The sequence below is a fragment of the Copadichromis virginalis genome, linkage group LG22 (genome assembly GCF_057382275.1).
Source record: "Copadichromis virginalis isolate Kocher_CV1m ecotype Utaka linkage group LG22, C_Virginalis_male_GT1.1, whole genome shotgun sequence".
NCBI lineage: Eukaryota > Metazoa > Chordata > Actinopteri > Cichliformes > Cichlidae > Copadichromis > Copadichromis virginalis.
In genome coordinates, this window is record NC_140638.1 from 11,733,011 (window position 1) to 11,749,387 (window position 16,377).

Here is a 16,377-nt window from a genome sequence, read left to right on the forward strand (position 1 = left end):
GATAGTCAAGAAAAGCAATTTAATTCAGCCTAGCAGCAAGCAGATTATAAGCCAAGCTTTAGCATTGAATATCTCGGATGAGCCCCCAATTGTTACAACCGTGCCTCGGGAGATGAAAACATAAAACACAACACAAACAAAACTTTTATATTTATTAAAAAAGTTAGATTAAAAGAAACAATGTGAGAGAATTTCCGCTGACTGTATCTTGTATATTAATTCAAAATAAAGATACAAGAGTTCCTCGTTCTGAACCAGGTGGCTCCACAGGATTAGTAAGTCCACATATGAAAAAATGTTTGATTACCATTTAAAAAATAGATTATTTATTATTTACTTATTGTTTATTGTTACAAAAAACTAAATCATTCATAGGGAAATAAGGTTATTTTTATGGGAAGAAAGCAGTTGGGGCAGGATTTACAGCCTGGAAGGCCCAGGGGAGCACATGTCAGCCAATTGTTCCTTAAGACTGGATGGGCTGCTTCCAGTAGTTTGGAGTAAGAATGCAACACTGAAGTTGCTGAGAGACCTGACTTGGGTTGAGATCTGCTAATAAAACCTTTGGTTAAAAGAATAAGTCCACACCTTTCTTCTTAAAAGACTGGACTATTACACACTTCCTGTGCAAGCTACAAAACACCAAAAATTTTATTTTTTTTGTGTGTGTAAAAATGTGCTAAGTATTTAAAGATGATGCTCCCAGTCAAGTTTCCCTTTGTACTTTCTTTTCATCGTATATTTGTATTGATATATTCTGTTTTAAAGGGCTAACCAGCACTACATTGATTGTATTCTGTTTAAATAAATCAAGTTAATATGTATCATTCCTGGTGCATAATCAAATAAAAGAAAATAAAAATTAAAAATACAAATACATTATGTTGTGCAACGTTTAACTACAGCATACGTTTTACTATCCACATTCAGTACATTGGCTTTTATTGCCAATCATGTTTCCTTTTAATCCATGGGATAAAACTTTTATTTGTGGAGTAATTAATATAAACAGATATCAAGAAAATAAAGAGGTGGACTATTAAATATCATTTCATTCATCAGTTAACAAAGAGGTAAAGCAGACATTGTCTAGTACAAGTGCAAAGACTAGGATTACATTTTTTTGTGAGCATTATTTATCATGATCAACCATACTAGGCAAATTCTTTTCCTCACTGATCTTGTGAGTATTCTAATTTCAGATTTAGCTTGAAGCACAAATTCCCCCACCATGGATTCAAAACACAAAAACGCCTTTATTTCGACTTGACTAGGCAGAACATTAAGTTTTAAGGATATCCATCAAAAATAGATAAATCGTTGTAATGAATTGAAAAACTTAAGTCATCCTGTGCAGACTGTTTAACTGTGATTTCACAGATGGAAAATAAGTATGATTTAAGTGTCATTTAAACACTAAGATATCTAGACAATTTTCCATAAAATTTAAATCTGAATTTTTCAGACAGCTCAAAGGAGTTGGATTTGGACCATTTCTTTTAAAAGATATGGCATTATTATTACTGAAATTATTAAAGCAAACACACTGCTTTATTGTTACTTCATTAGCTGTATTCTGCACAGTCAGGTGATCTTTTCTGCTTCTGAAAAACTGCAACATTTACAAGTAAAAATCTGCCTTAATCTTTCAGCTACTGCCTCCTGCTGGTACCTTCAGCTATTTGCAGAAAGTCACATGACAAACTTGAAAGAAAAAAGGACACACACAGAAGCTAAATCCCTGTATTTGTAAACTGATCTTAAACTAACTCTGATTCATGTGCCTGACCTGAGACAACATGTGACTAACTCATTTTCCTTTTCCCCGATATGTGTGATCGAGCATGCTGCAGCAGCCCGAGGGAGTGCAGAGCTCACATCTGCTGTCAGCTGAGCTGTCCAAGTGTCACAAGAGCAAAATTACTGCAGCCCTAACGGGACCGCTGTATGAGTGTGGAGCAAAGCAGCTCTTAATGTAACAAAGTGCTTTAAAACACAGTGAAAGAAAGAAATCATACTCTTTTTCAACATGTTGTCAGTGTAGATCATGTGTGTGTCATTCTGTCTGTAAACATGATAGCTCAGAAAGTTTTGAATGAATTCTAATAAAACATTGTAGGGTTTTATTAGTGGGATCATGTTAACAATTAGTTAAAATTAGGCAGGTAAAATTCACTGAGGACTTCAAGGCCAACTTAACGATTTATTGGTCAAAAATTGACAAAACATCTTATGAATGAGAAAATATTATTCTTACAAGTGTGATGTGCATAATTATTAACATATAGAGCATAGCTTATGAAGATTTAACATACAATGTCACATTTGAACTTTAACCTCGCCTTCAAGATCAATAAATTGCACTGATGGTTGATAATAATGATGATAATAGTTGATAATAATGCTACATAGACCAATTTAAAATGATAATGAAATGTTCACATGGGATGCTTTTCAAGTATGTTACAGTTACAGATATGTATATATGAAAACAAAAGGAGTACTTTTCTATGGCGTGGTGTGCTGGGGGAGCAGCACAGCAAAGAAGGACTCATCTAGGCTGGAGAAACTAATCAGGAAGGCGGGCTCTGTGGTCGGCATGAAGCTGGACATTCTGGTGACAGGGGCAGAGAAGAGGACCTTAAAGAAACTGATGGACATTATGAACAATGCCGGGCATCCTCTGCACACGGTCGTAAACAATCAGAGGAGCCTATTCAGCGACAGGCTGCTTCTCCCAAAGTCAAAAACCAACAGACTTAAAAACTCCTTTGTCCCACACGCCATCAAACTGTTTAACTCCTCACTGGACGGGGGAGGGAGGAGAAACAGGGGGACAAGGGAGGGCGGGAACAACTGAGCTGTAGGTGCTTTTCTACACTGTGCAATATTTGCAATATTTGTTTTTTGTTTTGTCTTTATTGCTTATATTCGACTGTGCAATAATCACTGTGCAATATACTCACTCAAATGTGCAATCCTATTTATCCATATTGTATATTCTGTATCTATATATGTGTATATGTGGTGTATTTATGCTTATATCCTTACTCTCATTCCCCTTAATGTATCTGTAAAATGCAACTTCTTTTGGTGCTTTGCTACTGGAAACTGAATTTCCCGGAGGAACCCACCCGAGGGATTAATAAAGTTTCATCTAATCTCTAATCTAAAATCAACTTTTTTTTCACTTGTTATTTTAAAAAGACCAGAGAAAACAAAAATGATTAAACACAAAACCCAATACTATTTCCTTAAAAGTAAATATGGAGAGTGAGCTTCTTATTAATGATGGAAATGTCTTAGTAAAGACAGAAAAAGTTTAATGTTCTTGTGTTGTTATTGACGAAAAAGAATCATTACAAGTTTGATGATGTTTTATAAACATCATATAGGATGTAAAGGATCTGAATGCGGCACACAGATAACGGAGCATCTCCCTCCCTCCCTCCCTCTCTTTGCCCTCATCAGCACCACCGTCTGCATCCTGCTGAGCTCTCAGAGCGTCCTGCCTCTCCGACGGGGACGGGACGCCATCTTGTTTGTTTTAGTGGAAGAGGAGGCGGAGGGGTACCGGGGAAAAAAATAACCCCCAACCAACGGCAGCGACGGCACGGCCGGCAAAAACAGAAACGCGCCAGACGGCTAACCGGTGAGTATTTTATGTCTAGCGTAAGCAGAAGATTAGATTTGTGTGGATAATTAAAAAAATAAAATAAATAAATAAAAGAGAGAAAACGGGGCTAGCGTCGCGGTGCTTTTGAAAGACAGCTGCTAATACTAGCTTATCTGCAGCATCACCTGTTGGGATGCAGGGAGCGTCAACGATGTAACGGACATCTCATTTAAAACGGTCAAATAAAACCTGCCCGGTCTTCTTCTGTCTGCGGTTACAGGGTCGCTGTGTTTCCCGGTAATAACAGTATAACATCTGCATTTGGGTCAGCACTTTGATTGGAGTCATCCTGCAGGTGCTGCATGTTGTTTCTATTATTAAATCATTACATCCTTCAGTATCATGACTGTCCTGGCTAACGGTGTAGCTGCAGGTCATTTCTACAGTATCCACGGTAAAGTGCGGGTATACACCTAACAGGCTATATAATTAGCCATAAATAAAAGGGGCCAATTAGGATAAATAACACTACTGCTCCTTTGTTAAAATGTTGCGTTTACTGTAAAATTATCTGCGATGACACATTGCCCAGACATAAAGTGACAAAGTGATTTCTGATATTTGTCCAAAAATATTTTCTTGTATTTAAACTGTTGTAAATGAGCTGTTAGCCTATAATATGTCCCAATTTTGGCCTACTATGTAAAATGAAATTGACATCCTTTATATTACAGATCCTTAATAATTATAGAGTCCCAATCGCTCGAGTGGCTATCACTGTTTTGTTTGTTTGTTTATTATTACAAATTAGTAATTAATATAAAAGACATTAAATAAAAGTTTACAGTTTTCCCTCAGCAGTGACAAATATTTTTGCTAGTTGAGTTGATCCAAATGAGGGATTTTGCTAAAATAATTCACTAAATTCATGGAAATGATTTGATAAATATCTTATCAAATTTTAAACATGTAAAATAAGGTTCTACTGTTGTTTGTGTCCAAGTATTACCTATTACTTAAAATATACACACACATAAGTAAAATATTTAGGAGAAACCAGTGTTAAAGTATGAATATTATTGTTTATATTATTATACAATATTAAATTATTGCACAGATCAGTGCATTTCTTTAATTTGACTGTACTGTAAAGTCTTATGTTGAAAGTTTACTCTCTCACCCAGCTCCTTAGTGTAGTCCAAGGAGCAGCCCTCAACAAAGCCAGGGCTCCTCACAAGTTTTTTTTTAGTCTTTTTTCTCTGAGTTCCTCCATCCCCAGCAGACCACAGCATAGAAGATTAAAGAGCTACCACAGTGTCCCAGAAGGTCCTTAACGGCATCCTGAACACAACAAAGGGCCTAAGACGATTTTAGCCTTTCTTATACAGGACATCTATATTATGTGACCAATCCACTTTGCTATTAAGATTAACATGCAAGTATTTGTAAGCTGACACAGTCTTAATCTCCAGGCCTTGAATGTTTACTGGTGTAAACTGTATCACCTTGCAGAGGAAGTCAGTCACCATTGTCTTGCTGGAGTTTATTCAAAAACAGTTTTTTTTTGCACACCATTCAGTGAAATTGGTAATAACCTCCCTGTATTCCAAGTTGTCCCCTTCTGATATATACCCAACAACAACAACAACTGTCCATGTTGTATCTGAAGTCCAGTTTGTAAAGGATTAAAAGGAACAGGGAAAGTACTCTACATTGTGGAGCCCCAGTGTTGTATACCACTACATTAGACACACTGTCACAAAGTTGAAAGCAGTGTGGTTTTTTTGTGAGATAGTCTCTGATCTATGCAGTCAGGTGGCAGCAGGCTATCGGGTTCAGGCTTTTTCCCCTGAACTAATATTAGCAAAACTTAACTAACAGAAGAAAAACTGTCTGGCTGATGGATGTAAATGAGAGCGATAAAATGAGCAGCTCATTCTCTGCCTTCTCTGGATTTTATGCATGCAGGTTAGATGATATGCCTCTGCAGTCTGTATCTGCACTCTGTGTGACACTGGGACTGCTCCAATCACAGGCGGTGGTTTCAAAAAGTCTCAGTTAATCAGTTTGCACCTTGTTATATGCTTATCACGATAACCCAATCAGTTGTTTTCTTTTCAACATCCCCACATAGTTTACCCCTTCATAGTGGTGATTTCAGTCATGTGCACTGTACTGTTTCTCTCTTTGTTTTTTTTCTTTCTCTCTAGGCCTGACGCATCCCCCACTTCCCCTTTCCCTTGTGGTGAGAAGGCATCGAGACGATGTTTTACGCACACTTTGTCCTCAGCAAACGTGGGCCGCTGGCTAAAATCTGGCTGGCGGCCCACTGGGACAAGAAGCTGACCAAGGCACATGTTTTTGAGTGCAATTTGGAGAGCAGCGTGGAGAGCATCATCTCACCCAAGGTTATTTCTCAGGCTACCACAGCTAACTCCAACAGACTTTGATTACTGTACACTAGGGATTTTCCATTTTTTAACACAGTTTCCACTAAAATCTGTCAGTCTGAAGCAGCTACAGTGAATTAAAGAAACAGAGTTCAGGCAGCAGAAATTGCTGAAGTTGTGCTCTTTCCTTAGTGACAAGTTTCCTTATTACTCTAAAAATCCTGAATAATAAACTTTGTTGCAGTGACATGCAATTAATTTCTATATATAGTATTTGATATTACTATTTGGCACTGGGGCACCTATCAATTAACCTTACAGTAGCTGCTCTGCCATTGAAAACCATGCCATGAAGTTCCTGGTACACAGTTTTTGTGTGTTTTTTTTTCTAACCGCTCCCATGTGATAAAGTGATTACCCCATTACTGCATGTAAATAGAACCTGCAACACTCTTTATTAGTTCCATAAATTGGTTATCGGTCTCCTTGATTGCTAATAGTTGGTATTAGCCCTGAAAAAGCCACATTGGTCAATCCCTGCTGTAAAATGTGGCTGTTTCTTATTAGGTTTCAGTGTCTATCTTCATGTAGTCATCCTATAATTACATTGTAGGCCCTTATTGGGTTTTTTTTTTTTTTTTTATATATTATTCTGGTTTAATTTTCTCTCAGGATTTCTTTATAGTACAGACTTGTTAATTTCATTTATATAGAACTCATCGGTTGTGAGACAGACTGCTTTTTTGCTTCCCACATGTGGAAGAAGTGACACAGTTTATGTAGAAGACAGAAGTTACTGTATTACTAAATGTATGTCTTTGTTTTTTTACAGGTAAAAATGGCTTTACGGACTTCAGGGCATCTGCTGCTGGGGGTGGTGCGAATCTACCACAGGAAGGCCAAATACCTGCTGGCAGACTGTAATGAGGCCTTCATCAAGATCAAGATGGCATTTAGACCAGGTTGGGAACAGCAGATAAATCAAAACTAGGCTTTCCAAAAACCATATTAAATACATACTCATACAGCAGCAGTTAGGGCCCTGAAAGAGCCTCTGTTACTTTAGATGCACATGCTAACTACGCATGTGTCACATACACTAAAGCTGCTTTTCTACCTCGTGTTGTTTCAGGTGTGGTGGATCTTCCAGAGGAGAACAGAGAAGCAGCGTACAACGCTATCACTCTGCCCGAGGAGTTTCATGATTTTGACCAGCCACTGCCAGACTTAGAGTGAGTCCTACAGTCTTCCTGAGAGAGCACAATGCAGAATAAGACTACAAAGAACAAAGTTGTTGTACAAAATAAACTGTGCAGATCACAGCCATTAAATAAAAATGGTGTCGCGTAAGGTAGCGTAAACTTGTTGTCTGTATTGTACACGGCCCACATGCTTAGCCACCCCCTCAGAGTCCCAAAATATATTAACAACAGCATTTAAATGACAGTGTGTTGTGTTTTGCACAGTGACATTGATGTAGCTCAGCAGTTCAACTTGAACCAGAGCAGAGTGGAGGAGATCACCATGAGAGAGGAGGTGGGCAACCTCAACCTGCTGCAGGACAATGATTTCGGTACTTTGTTTTTTGGGGGTTTTTTTTATCTTTATGTAGGATTTGATCAATTAAACACCAACATCCAAACACCAATGTAAAACCACATTTCAGTATTTTAGTGACACTTTGTTTCAAGGCTGATTCCTTGACTTCCTCACTGTTTTTTCATGCAGCCGACTTTGGGATGGATGACCGGGAAATGATGCGAGAGGAGAGCGCGTTTGAGGTAGACATTATGGGAGCATCAGCTTCGAACTTGCTACTGGAGGCTGAGGGTGGTGCTAACCAGATGGCCGATAAGTCCAACCATTTGGAATATGATGACCAGTACAAGGATGACTTTGGAGACAACCCCATGGAGAGCAATGAGGGAGGAATGCTGGGTAAGAGCTAACACTAAATTTAAAAACAGATTATTTTATTTACTCAATGACATCTGTAGATGACGCTGTTTTCGTCTGGCTAGTGGATGAAAAAGTGTACTTTTTCTTTTCTTGTATTTCTGTGTAGTGGACAAGCTGCTGAGTAACGAGGATGGAGGCGGCATCTTTGACGACCCTCCTGCCATCACAGAGAGTGTGATGATGCCTCAGGACCATGGAGACGATGACGATGACTTTGATGCTCTCTCAGGTCAGTTTCACAAATTCCTCAGGGCTAAAATATAATATTTTTTAGTCTTTAGCTAGAGTGTGGTATGTTACGGAGAGTTAAAATTACAATGTAGTTGTGTCATTATAATGAAATGCAGATCTAATATGATGTGTATGTGTGTGGTGTTAGCGGGAGCCCCAGATAGTCCGGACTCAGGCCCAACAGAGCCCCTACCAGCTATGACTGACCAGGCAGAGCAAACTACTCTGGTCCACAACGAGGAAGAAACCTTCGCCCTGGAGCCCATCGACATCACAGGTAATCCAGCTAATTTTGTTTTTGTTTTGTTTCTAATTACTCAGCAGCTCTCTCGCTCTCTGTAACAGAAAAAATAACTAATGAAGATGGAACGTAAGAAAGATGAAAGCCGTGCTAATGAGCATGATTCTGTTGTGCTGTGATCTAGAAAATGAGCGGTTATACATGTCAGAGTCAGCCGGCATTTAACCAGTTGACCGGAGCAAAGCGTGACCACATTCCAGTTATTCACACTCAGCAGACTAATCTGTCATGACGTGTGTGATGTTAGGCACGGTGCAAAGTGCCTCACATGTCAGCAACATTAAAAATGTGATTTGATTTCAAATGGTTCATGTTGTTTTGGACAGTATCTTAAATTTTGCTTCTGACAAATAGCCTTCATATTATAATAATTAAAAAGAGTAAAGCTAACACTCAAACGAATGAAAACTAAACTGAAATACACTTATCTATTTTGGAAACTAACTTAAAACTGATTTTAAAACAAAAACTCAAATGCTCTGAAATGCACCAGATCAGCAAGATAATAAAACTCCTGTTTCTACAATGAAATGGTAAATGGACCGGTTGTTATATAGCACCTTTCTCTATCTGAGCACTTTGCACAACTTGCCTCATTCACATTCACACACATTCATAGCTCCAATGGATGCATCTGTGAGCAGTTAGTTAGTATCTTGCACAAGGATATTTGGCATGCAGACTGGAGCAGCTAGGGATCGAACCACCAACCTTCCAATTAGCAGATGACTTGCTCTACCTGAGGTTAAGCACTAAAAATGAGCCCTTGTCTTCCTGATCTACAGTGAAGGAGACCAAGGCAAAGCGTAAGAGGAAGCTGATTGTAGACAGCGTGAAGGAGTTGGATAGTAAAACTATTCGTGCACAGCTTTCTGATTACTCCGACATTGTCACAACCCTGGATCTGGCTCCGCCCACAAAGAAACTGATGATGTGGAAGGAGACGGGAGGAGTTGAGAAGCTTTTCTCCCTTCCAGCTCAACCTCTATGGAACGCCAGACTGCTCAAGGTAACGGATGTCATTCAGGGACATTTGTGCACAGTGTTTTAGTGGTCACGGCGACACACATTACAAACACTGACTCTATGTTTACCCTCACTAGATGTTTACAAGATGCCTGACACCATTAGTCCCAGATGAACTGAGGAAGAGGAGGAAAGGTGGAGAAGCCGACAGTCTGGATGAGTTTCTCAAAGATCTGGAGAACCCAGAAGTGCCAAGAGAGGAAACAACAGGCCACCAACAGAGAGACATCATGGGTAAGAAACAGACTCCATATAAAAGATAGAATAGCTTCAAAAGTCTGAAAAATGAAGTAAACATAAAGTGCCTCAAACTGAAATTAATTTAGTAAATTATGGTCTCTATTTGCAGTTTTATTTAAATATTATTTCTCACATACATACATTGCAAAGTGTTTTAAGAAAACAAATGTAAAATAAGACAGGCGGTAAAGACTAATGTGAAATGCAAGCGTTTAATAACAAAATTTATACAAATGCATGAACAAGACATCTAGAACAAAGATAAGAGCTCTATAGAAATAAGCTAAACTGAAACATGTTCCACAGTAAGATCTGCCCCATCATTCATTACATCTTATATTTGGACTATGTTACATTCATCTTTTACATACAGTCTGTGAAAATATTTTCCCACTGGTTTTCCCACCAGTGTTCATTTGAGGTAGCACAAAATATGTTCTTGATTTTTTCCAGACCAGACCATCATGGAAGAGGCCAGCGTGCTGCAGACTTCAGCTGTAGAGGGGAGCAGGACAACCCTGGATGAGTCGGTCATGCCACCTCCATCCTCCCAACGAGGCCTGAAACGCAAGGCCCAGGACACAGAGCCAGCCCTCCCTGTGAGTACATGTTTTTCAGAGTTTGTCACATTGTGCTTTCTCTGTCTCTCTGATGTGTCCTCTGACCCCTCCTCACTCCAGATGGGGGCCTTGGACCAACAGCAGCAGCAGCAGCAACAGCAACAGCAGGGGTCCAGACCATCTAATGCACCCCAACAGCTCGAGGCATCCACTGTGGAGGTACCCCCGGAGGAAACAACCACCACCAACATCAGCCAGCTGATAGAACTGGACCTGCTCACCGACAAGGACAAGAAGAAGAATGATGAGGACTCTGATGAAGAGGTGAGATAAAGATTCCCAAACCTTGCTTCTTCACTTTTCGCACACCTTTTTCATTTATTCAGAGTAAATAAGCAACCTCATTTTTATGTAGTTTATTTATCTGTAAGTTGGTATAAGGATTTATGTGTATTTATGTCAGGAGGAGGAGGCGCAGGGAGGAGACCAGGACCAGGAGGAGAGGAGGTGGAATAAAAGAACCCAGCAAATGCTTCATGGTCTCCAGGTATGTATGTCATCTCATCTTACCAGATAAGAAAACAGCAGAGTGATAAGTTGTTGGTACAACTTATAGAAATATCTGAACTCAGATCCACACACTGAGACACCCTGGATGTTTCTGCGTGCTTTAAGAAGGGAGACTGACATCTCGTTGTATGAAGAAACAACTTATGTGCTTTTATTTTACCTTTTTTTCCCAAAATATACTCATGTGCAGTAGAAAACCATATGAATCCTCTCTGAAGTGGAATTGTTTCTAGTCTAATGGTGTCAAGTTTGTTTTTTTAGATTTAAAATTAAGATGTAAAACATGACACAGTCCAACTAAACTCACAAGGAGTTAACATGAAACATCTTAAAGTGCATAACATAAAATAAAAATTCATTTCACAGATTCAGTTTGATTATTATGTCAAAAGACCACCAATACAAGTTTTTATGACTTATTTTGTTTAAATCAGCCACAGCTGTGATTTTACAGATGACTTAGAGAATTTAGGATTGTGGCCATAGACACAATCAGGATGCTATCCTGTTGGATTTTTGAAATCTACATTGTGAAACTTTAACTTTAGGGTTTTTTTCCCCATATTTGGATGAGAGGATGGGATGCTGGTTAATTGGTTTGGTTATAAATACAGACACACTAATACAATAATAAAGTTTTTCATACAGAACTGAAGTCTGTGCCAAACTGCAACGTGAGTGTGTGAGGTCAGGCCTGTGAGTCTGACCTCAGGCAGAGCTCAGTTGAGATTTTGGGTTATTATCTTATATTATAAAACTTTTAGGTAATAGCCCGACAGTTTCGCTTGTGGATAGCATTTTTTATGCCAGAGGCAAGCTCCACACTCAATATATTTGCAGATTTCCACAGCATCAGGTAATATTAAGACTACCGACTGGCATCGGATAAGTAGATGTACCTTGCATAAGCTTAAAATCCATTTCCATATCAAAGCATGCAAAATGACAGGCTTCCTCTTGCTCACACTCTTTGTCACTGCATCACAGAGGGTGATGGCTAAAACCGGTGCCCAGTCGGTCAGCCTGCTGGATCTGTGCAGGAACAACAACAGGAAGCAGGCAGCTGCCAAGTTCTACAGCTTTCTGGTCTTGAAGAAGCAGCAGGCAGTGGAGCTTGTCCAGGAGGAGCCTTACAGTGATATCATCGCTACGCCGGGTCCTCGCTTCCACATCGTCTAAAAAACCCATTCCTTTTAATCTTTTAAAGAAAAAAACTGCTCGGAGGTCAGTACTTTTAGTCAGCAGCACTATCTGTTAGTTTAACACAAGTCTTATTTAAGTATGCTGAGATTGTTTTGTTTGTGAAATGGTTTCATTTTTGCATCATTTAGATGTGAAGCAGTGGTGGTTCAGTGGAAGTGGGTCTGACTAACGTAGTTGGAACTCAAACAATGAACATATTTATTATTTACTCACTTTATATCCCAATCACTGTAAAGGATCACCTGCATCTCATTGTTTGCTGCCGTCTCACCAAAGTGAAGGAGTCCAGTGTAATGATTTGTTTACAATCAGTCAAACATGTTACTTCCATTTTTCTCACTACTGCAGGTGAAGGTTTACTTCTGAAGTCTCTCACCATCATATTAGGAAGGAGCATGCACTGTTTCCAAGAGTACATTTAAACAGTTATTATAGTAGTTCTCTACAGACTCAACCAGCAGCTAATCATTATACAGCTGTAGAGTAGCACTTTAAGTATTACAGACTCTAAGTTGTTGTTGCTGTTGCTGTCAGTAAAAAAAAAAAAAATAGACATGACCCAAATCCACACAACATACTAATTTCTAAGCAGGATTCGAGGATTGTGCAAACTTAAAAATAGTGATGGCTATCAGCCTCCTGACACAAATCCTCTGGAAGGATTTGTGTCAGGAGGGTCATGATGGAAACATTAAAAGTGAGCATAATTTATGCACCGTTAATTTATGGCTGTTCTCTTACTCAAGGTGTGTTCTTACCGGCATTGGGAAAGACAGTAAAAGTGACAAAACAGTGATTAAACTTCATTGTTTATTGTCAAAGGTCTATTTAAACAATTTAAATTGTGTTAATTTTCAGTAAATTTCACCAAAATTCTAACTTTTTTTTAGTAAAGAAATCTGTGGCATCAATTTGAAAATCTTATATCGCCTTTTTCTCATGTTCACGCTGTCTGAGGCCCGCCTGCCTGACCAGGGGATAACAAAACCCCATCAACCTTCAGGTTAAGGGGTAAAAATCACCTGTTTTTTCAGCGCATCGTGATTATGCACACTTTTCCTGATTCAGATTTAAAATTCTGATAAAACAGTTCTGGGAACACCTTTAACAACTCCTGCTGCTTCCTCTCTAAACTTGGAAGGAATTAAGTTTTCTCCATCATTGCCTGTTAGTATAAAATATGAAATATTGAGACTTTTCATCATGTTGTCTTGGACCTTGTTACTATGTGCTGTGGATTTGGGACACAGTTTAATAAAACCTAGCTTCGGGACCTCAGCCTATAGATAAAAACATGAGTGGTCTGCTATACTTGCATGCTATCCTGAAATATTTGAATCAAGTCCAATTTGTGTGAAATTTCTTTTCATTGCCATGTTACTTTTTTTCAAATCCTTAAAATAACTTGAGGTCAGATTCACTTTACTCAGTGTCCTTATTGTATATGGATACAGTGATGCACTGTCTTGTTTATTAAGACAATTAAGTTGTTGTGCTCTGTGTCACTTTTGATAGTATTAATTTATTGTTGTATTGCTGTATAGCAGCTAAAGAGAATGAATTGTTTTTTCATTTAAAAGCAGATTTCATTATTAATCTCTAGAATGGCTGGATGACAGGATCAGATGGAAACTGGATGGACTTTTGTTGCTGCAAGTCATCGTGGTATGAGAAAATACTGCAGCTTAAATTTAATCTGCACGAAATATCAACAGTGGAAACAAGTTAGTGTGTCCAGAGACAGCTAAATGCATTGTTTTTGATATCCCCTTCCATCTAAAAAAAAGAAAAAGGGTAAACTGTTTAATGTCTGAGTGCATCTTATATTTTAAACTATGTGCCTGTAACAAAACCTGCTTTTTTGATTTTGTATAAAAGAAATCATAAAGATGTTGTCTGAGAACAGTTTCATTCCCTTACCTGTAAGGTTTTTCAAAATAAAACAAATAACACTACAAAATGGCATTTTTAAAATATTATGTAATAAACTTTTTTTTCCTCTGCAGTCATATCAAAAAGTAAACCTATAAATCAGGTGAATGGAGAAGGTTGAAGTCTCTGTCTTCCTGCTGTTTTATGTATTAGCAGCTGCTGGGGCAGCTGTGCCATCTCCTGCCTCCACTTTTCGTTTCTTGTGTCGGCTTCTCTTCCTCTTCCCCTCCTGCTCTGTCTTCTTCAGCGGAGGTGTCGGGACTCCTTTCTTCTTTTTCTTCAGGCAGCTCAGCGGGTTGGGGTTGGACTGTTTCCTCTTCCTCTTCTTCCCACGCCTTTCTCCGTCCTTCTGGCCAATTCCCTGCTCCTCCTTCAGGGTCCGGATACTCTGTTGCTGGGCCGGGCTGACCAGCTCTCCCAGCTGGACGGCCTGGACGTGGTTGAGGGACGCCTGGCTGGGCTTGTCCAGCACAATGGTGTTGAGAATGATGTAAAGCAGAGGAACTCCTGGAATTTTCTTCAGCCCCGTGGTGACTGTGTGGTCCTGAAGACACAATGAGACCAAGGAGATATTTGTAACTTATCTGTCATCTGCTCCACTGAGCAGTTATAATCCCAAATCAGACAAGAATGAAAACAAGTTTTCAGCAGCCCATCTCCTCGGTACCCAGATGTTTACAGGCTGTTGTCAAAAGAACAGGGCATGATACACACAAAACATGTCCCTGTAAAAAATTTTGAGACTTGTTGCTGCCATCAAATTCGAAATAAGCCAATATGTTTTCACAAAAGAGTAAAAGGAATCAATTTAAGCATTTTCTACGTTTTCTATGTTCAACTCTGGGTAGAAAATGCAAATCGCTCCATTATGTTTTTTTGGGAATTGAGTTTATCGGAGCACCCAAAGCTGGCTTTCAAAAATATTTTCCCACTTTCATCTCATTATTTACCTGTGTGGCAACGAAGTAGTGGTGCGAGTTGGTCTCTTCCAGCATGGACAGCAGACACTCTGATGCTGAGACCGGCTCCTTGAAATGCGGACACTTCCTGACCTGAAACCTCTGCAGGATGATCTTGGCCCCGTACAGCTGTTTTCCAAGCGTCTCGAGCTCCTTCAGCGCACAGCTGAACGTGAACACGTGGACATATTATTAAAAGGTGTATGATGACGGTGTTGTGCCAAAAAGTGACCGGGGGTAGTGGGTGGGGAGGAGGGGGGTGCTCAGAGGTGAATACACTCACCTGGTGGTGCACAACTGCACCTCTCCCATTAGGTATTTGGGCATCTGCTCTTTGATCTGAATCTTGTTCTTCAAGGCCGCTTGACAGAAAGTTCCATCGATGAGGATTTGGAAGGGTTCCCTGAAGCCGAAGTTGTATTTGTAGAAACTGATCGTCTTCTTGGCTTGTTTCTGCCGCTTAATCTTCATGGCGGCGGGCCAGTGATGAAAGAGCGCGTATTAAAACACAAACAACCGTCAGTGACGCGCGTTAACCGTGAAAATACTGTTAACGTTAGAATTATCAAACACAGCATGTGCGCTGTACACAACACGCTTACGGTCGGTGCCCCTCAACTGTCCGACTGGAAACAACATGTAGGACTAATGTTCCCGCTTTCTTTCTTTCTTTCTTTCTTTCTTTCTTTCTTTCTTTCTTTCTTTCTTTCTTGTATGTTGTTAGTGTAAAACATTTGCTTTAAATTATAGAAGACCTCCAGCCTGTCGCTATTAATTATTTTTCTCTGAGGAGCAAATATTCTTCCTATTTTCATGAAGTTCATTAAACAGTAAAAGTGAATAAATAATGTTTTTGTTGTTGTGGCGTTAGAGTTTACATTTTTTATGCTGTGCAACAGTCTCGAGTCACTACTCATATCTTTATATTTTACTTCTATGGAGCCAGACTTTCTTGTGATTTTTAAAGTGGTGTAAGCAGCTGTTTATTTATTTATTTTTTAATTTCAGTCCTTACCTGACTATTTTCAGAGGAACGTTTTCTGTGAGTTAAGCCACTTAACACTGAGCTATGAATCATTCAAGGATAAAAAAGGATGAACCAGTGTTGTGCCTACATATAACGTTGCTATTCACAGCCCAACAAAGTTTATTACAATTTCCTTAGCCGAGTCTATGAAAAATGCCAAAAAATAAGAGTTTGACGGAAATAAAATGGCATTTTTGCCAGAATGTTGTGTTTCCCAAAGAGCTATTAAGCGATTCTTTTTGTTTGTTTTTGTCATGTTTCAATAAATCGCTTCTATTTTCCTACCACAAACGAAATGAGGATTGGCTAGAGACGAAGGTGTACGTGTCAGTAATTCTTCTTCTTCTTCTTCTTCTTCTTCTT

General features: G+C 39.2%; 2 protein-coding genes across 5 annotated transcripts; one reads left to right on the forward strand and one right to left on the reverse strand.

The window, feature by feature from the left end:
• The first annotated feature begins 3,493 nt into the window (after positions 1-3,493).
• Positions 3,494-13,989, forward strand: rad21b (RAD21 cohesin complex component b). 3 transcript variants are annotated; one of them, XM_085446502.1, is made up of 15 exons: positions 3,494-3,652; positions 5,827-6,024; positions 6,839-6,968; positions 7,139-7,238; positions 7,473-7,579; positions 7,735-7,944; positions 8,072-8,194; positions 8,345-8,473; positions 9,283-9,506; positions 9,601-9,757; positions 10,217-10,362; positions 10,444-10,647; positions 10,787-10,870; positions 11,881-12,117; positions 13,700-13,989. In XM_085446502.1, the coding sequence occupies exons 2-14, from the start codon at positions 5,881-5,883 to the stop codon at positions 12,070-12,072; spliced, it is 1,950 nt and encodes a 649-aa protein (XP_085302628.1). In that variant the 5' UTR covers positions 3,494-3,652; positions 5,827-5,880; the 3' UTR covers positions 12,073-12,117; positions 13,700-13,989. The 3 variants fall into 3 exon arrangements, with proteins under 3 accessions (XP_085302628.1, XP_085302626.1, XP_085302627.1); XM_085446500.1 differs by having other exon boundaries at positions 11,881-13,989; XM_085446501.1 differs by lacking the exon at positions 3,494-3,652 and adding an exon at positions 3,673-3,971 and having other exon boundaries at positions 11,881-13,989.
• utp23 (UTP23 small subunit processome component) lies at positions 13,135-16,291 on the reverse strand. Of its 2 annotated transcripts, XM_085446503.1 has the most exons (4): positions 16,003-16,291; positions 15,271-15,452; positions 14,979-15,153; positions 13,135-14,572 (listed from the first exon to the last, which is right to left on the reverse strand). In XM_085446503.1, exons 1-4 carry the CDS (start codon positions 16,063-16,065, stop codon positions 14,171-14,173), a joined length of 822 nt encoding a protein of 273 aa, XP_085302629.1. In that variant the 5' UTR covers positions 16,066-16,291; the 3' UTR covers positions 13,135-14,170. The 2 variants fall into 2 exon arrangements, with proteins under 2 accessions (XP_085302629.1, XP_085302630.1); XM_085446504.1 differs by lacking the exon at positions 16,003-16,291 and having other exon boundaries at positions 15,271-15,995.
• Positions 16,292-16,377: the final 86 nt, after the last annotated feature.